This window comes from Morus notabilis, unplaced genomic scaffold (genome assembly GCF_000414095.1).
Source record: "Morus notabilis unplaced genomic scaffold, ASM41409v2 Scaffold4889, whole genome shotgun sequence".
NCBI lineage: Eukaryota > Viridiplantae > Streptophyta > Magnoliopsida > Rosales > Moraceae > Morus > Morus notabilis.
The window spans coordinates 54,853-59,879 of NW_010357787.1; the positions used below are offsets into that span (position 1 = coordinate 54,853).

Here is a 5,027-nt window from a genome sequence, read left to right on the forward strand (position 1 = left end):
TGAGACCCATTAAGATAATTTTGTAATATAATCTCTCTCTCTCTCTCTCTCTCCTCTCTCTAAGCTAGAAGGCAAAAGCTGTGTACTATGTCCAAAAATGAGCCTCAAAGTTTTTTTTTTAATTTTTTTTTCTTTTCAATTGGATCTCAATGGAATCATGGGAACACAACTACAATTTGATAAGTCGAAAAGAATACCACATCAGAATGATGGTTTCCTAAACACTGATAAACTGTAGACTCATACTCCAATTGGAGATCAGAGAAACCATTCTACCAATTTCACATCACGCCCACCTTCGGGGAAATAAATAACGTTTCTCTTTCACGGTGTGTGTACAGTGATTGGCATCTTTAAGGTCAAAAGATGTGCTGCGATTTACATCTTCATAACTACGATGAATATAGGTAAATCAAAGATTTCGGTACATCAAAGTGTATAAAAGAAGAAAAGTTCGAGCATGATACCAATTTCATTTCTCTAAAAGGCATTACTCAGATCTGTTGTGGAAATTTCTGGCTGGAATTGGGACTCAACCTGAACTGATTGTGCATCATCACTTGGCGTTGGCGCTGAGGCTTGGATAATCTCTTGGGGCTGAAACTTGTTGATGTAATAACTTAGTGATGGCCCGTTGTATTCAGCAGTCTGCACCTGAGGCGGCGAGCTCCTACCGACTTGGAGGAGTATTGAGGAAGCCGCTGCAACAGAGATGAGACCGATGCCTGCAGCAATTGCGGCCGTGTTCTCAGATCCATCCGCAGAAGAGCCTGCAGTTCCAGAACTTAGTGCGCTTTCTGCCACGTAAACTGCAGGCTGGGAAATTTAGAGGTCATCATTAATAGTGTGCAACTGATTCTACAAGTTACCAAGCTCAAGTTTATAAAAACAAAGGAACGATGAGAAAGCAATATGAGAAAATCCATACGAGCAAGTAGTTGACTTTAGTCCAGTAGACGCTTTTGCCTTTACCTGCCATAGTCGCCTTTCAAGTTTTCACTCTTTTAGAATAACTTTTGATGGTCCTTTATGAGTTTCAAGGCTCTGTTAATCGAAATTTCCTTTATTAGAGCATTAACAGGTAGCTAGATCATTTCTCCATTATTTTAGTCTTGGTAGTATTTAAGACACGAACAGAATGGCCAAGGAATAATTATAACATTCAAGTAGTTACTGCAGAAATATGCTTTTTGAACCTTCTATAATCTTATTAACTGTACTTATGAGAGAGAACTCTCTCTCGTTTCGTAAATAAACCAAAAGAAACTGGGAACAATACCACAGTTGCACAGCCAAGAAAATATATGAAGAGGAACATTTTTGTAAGCCCTCCAAGAAGGGGGGGAAAAAAAAAATTCTAGCAAAAGGGCATAGAAGATTCACGCTGGAACAGTCCTAGGTTTTACTTTTACCTTTGAGATCATTAAAACAATCAAATAAATCCAGCTTCTGGTTCACAAGAACTAACAGACAAGGAATAACAGAATACACTACCAACTAAATCTATCATCTAAGAGGCTAGAAAAGTATACAACAAAGGAAGCTTTTTACTAAAACAACCAACAATGCAAAACAATAGTGGTACATTATTCTGAGAATTATATAAGAAACTATATGTATACATTATACAACAAACAAGCTTTTTACGCCTTGCCTCACAAAGGAAAAACGTCTCAATATGACTATGAAATTGGTTAAAGAAAGAATCACTTGGTAACCATCCAAGAACATCCATAAGAGAACATTTTGCTTAAGTACAGCCGAGTTATTGATACTAGATCGTCAATGCAGATCAAAATATGAAACTATGGGGGAAAGTGAAATTTTGAATTTTTGTGAGAGAAAACACTGTAACAATAGAGTGAAAAGAACAAGGCCTATATGTATACGGCAAGTAGTTGTAAAAAATCAGCAATTAAGCTAACTAACCTCAACTGAATATATGTTTGTTTGGCCAGCAGTGTCCTTCTCAACATATCCAGTCCAACCTCGCTTGCGCGGGGGATATGTGCCAACCACTTTGGTCTTCTCCCCTGCTAGCCATTCCACGCTGATCTTTCCAACCTATTTCAAACACCACAAAATCATTGTTTCACTTTTAAAGTTGTCGAATCCTTATATATTTCACTCACTTAAATAGGATGACAGAAAACCAGTATAAAAAAAAAAAAAATAGAAGAAGAAGAAGAGAAGAGAATCAGATTATATGATACAGCCACAAATTGTACATCAAGAAAACTGTAACATAATTAACAAGTAATGCTCCTCTGTCTCGATTCGTACAATGATTTGGAATGACCTCTGTAATGTGTTAGGCCAGCGCTGAGTAAAGTATATAAGAGGAGGGGCAATAGGGGCAGAAAAAAGAGAGTTCAGGGCTCGAACGTAATTAATGAAGAAAATAGTGGCTGAAGGGAGAGAGATTAGGGGCTGTTGAGAGAATCAGAGGGTTTAATATGGCAAAAGTGTTGCTGGTAGGATTTGGCTGGTTTTTGGTTGATTTTGCTTGGGGTAGAGTTTATTCATGGAGCTCTTCAGAGTCCTTGAATACTCCAGATTATCCTTTAATTTTTCCTGTTTTTGCTGTGCTTGTGTGCTTGTTGAGTGTGAAGTTAATCAATAAAATACTTCCGATTCCATTCCATTAATTTCTCTTGCTATTTTGCCGGAATTGAGACTTGTTTTAGGGTTGTTTGGCTTAGAGATGCAAGAATGGGCCGACCCGGCCCCTTCTCCTTAGGCTCACATGAGTCACAGGCTGGGCTGGGTCGGGCTGGCCCATATAAGAATGACCTCTGCCCAGCCCACATCACGGGTCAATTTACGTTGGCCAAGTTGGGCCGTGCCGCGGGCCAGAATAGGTCGTGCCATGGGCCTTAAATGAGCCCATTTTGACCCATCATAGGTTTTATAGACGGGCCAGCTCATCTAAGCATCCAATTTTTTATTTTTTATTTTAAATTTGTAAACAAATGAACAAATATATAAGTTTGAATAGTCAACGAAAATATGAAAAATAATATTTTATTTACGATTACCTCATTAAATAAAAATCTTTTTAAGAAAAACTCAATTGGACAAAATTTTAGTAAGGAAAAAAAAGTACAATAAAAAAAATTACACATAAGATGTTTACAAAATTACTAAAAAAAGAAAATATATATATTATGGGTCTAGATGGACTGGACTGGGCCAGACCATTATGGACTTAGATGGGCCGGGTTGGTCCGGCCCATCATGGGCCTAGATGAGCCAGCTCAGTCCGGCCTGGCCCATAATTTTTCATGGGTTGATGTATGTTGGTCTAACCCAGCCCACCAATATTTATAGACTGGGCTGTGCTTTGAACAGTAACAGGCCATACCGACTCGGCCCGTCACTGTATAGGATGGATTTGAGCCGGCCCACGGGCTCCGGCCCATTATTGCATCTCTAGTTTGGCTGAATTGGGGCAGATACCTAACATAATGACACTTAATCCTTGGCTGTCCAATTTTCCAATTGAAAATATGATTAATCCAAGTAAAAAACAGCTGATTATTCTATTGTTCATGACAAATTCCATAGGATTTTTTGCACGGAAACACATTGACAACTCAAACCCTGAAGTCTTACTCCTCATTTATTTCACCATTCAAGTTTTCAATTTCAATTTTTAAAAACTCACATCTAACTTTTTCTGTTATAATAAAAAATCTCACATCAAATCATATTTCAGTTTAAATTACAAACTTTAATTAAAAACTCAAATTAACTACTTGAATGAGGCCTTAATTTGGATAAATGTGATCCAATAACTGACGGGCGTCAATTCATAAAAGGAATATCTCGCAATTTTTCTACAAAATGCACCTGAAACTTTTCAGTTGATTGGTAAGTTGAATACGAAACTTTTAATTTTAGTAGTGCTCAATTCCATAAACCAACCACTTTCCATTTTGGCTAGAATCAAAGTTCGCAATTAGAAAAAAAATTATGAACTGCAGTATTTTGAAAATTGAAACATCCTGAAAACGTCTATAAAAAATTCAAAGCTACTCCAAGTGACCAAAACGAAAAAAATCTTTTTCCCTCCGTCAGTCAAACATTCGCTTATGCGATATAAATAGACATCTGTACAGACTCCATCTTCGGCATCACAACCACAAGGGAAAAAAAAGAGAGAAAAAAAAAAACGCGATTCGCAAAACACAGAAAACCCATTCCCTTAATTCCAAATCTTTAAAGCAACACACGCACAAATATATATATATATATATATAAATCCCACCACAGAGAGAGAGAGAATCACCTCCTTATCAGGAGCACATTCGTCGACATTGCAATCAGAATCATCAGATGAAGCTCTGACAGCGACAAACCTGGAGTTTTGATGAATTAGACCAACTCTGTGGGGCCTACTGAGGTTCAAGAAGCTTCTCTGAGTAGAGAATGCGTTTGTTGCCAGCATTGCCTTCGCCGCTGTGGTACTACACGCCATTCCTATTTGCTTGCAGAGAAGAGGGAAGAAGAAAAAAGGAAAATTTTAGAATTCTATTGTATAATACTTCATTGTAAATGGTCTGTGAAAGGATTTCAGGCGTGTTTGTGCTGTGGTGGAGATTTTTTTGGATTGGTGCGTTTTGAGATGGCTACGTGTCCATTTCTTCTGCTCTCGCCAAAATATCTTTCTGTGGAGTGTGGACGAAAGTCTCTAGAGACGTGTACCCCTTTTTTTTTCCAAAATTGTTGAAAAGTGAATTTATACAAAAATAAATTGTCAATTTAAGTTGATATGTGATTTTAATTATAATAAAAAAAATTAATTTAATTTTTTATAAAAAAATTTAACTGTAGTAATAATTATAATTTTATTTCAAGTAAAAAAGTGTTATTAGTAATTTGAGATTTTTAAGAGAAAATATTATATTAAAAAATTTAAGTTATAATTTGAGTAACGAAAAGAATTAACAATAATCACATATTTTTTAAAAGAAAAAACCTACGTAGTTTAAATGTGGTGCTAAACTTATTTCAAAATATGAACA

General features: G+C 36.5%; 1 protein-coding gene across 1 annotated transcript; it reads right to left on the minus strand.

The window, feature by feature from the left end:
* Positions 1-258: 258 nt before the first annotated feature.
* Positions 259-4,617, minus strand: LOC21386531 (protein MAINTENANCE OF PSII UNDER HIGH LIGHT 1). The gene is made up of 3 exons (XM_010090889.2): positions 4,292-4,617; positions 1,930-2,064; positions 259-816 (listed from the first exon to the last, which is right to left on the minus strand). The coding sequence occupies exons 1-3, from the start codon at positions 4,478-4,480 to the stop codon at positions 481-483; spliced, it is 660 nt and encodes a 219-aa protein (XP_010089191.1). The 5' UTR covers positions 4,481-4,617; the 3' UTR covers positions 259-480.
* Between the last annotated feature and the right edge of the window lie 410 nt (positions 4,618-5,027).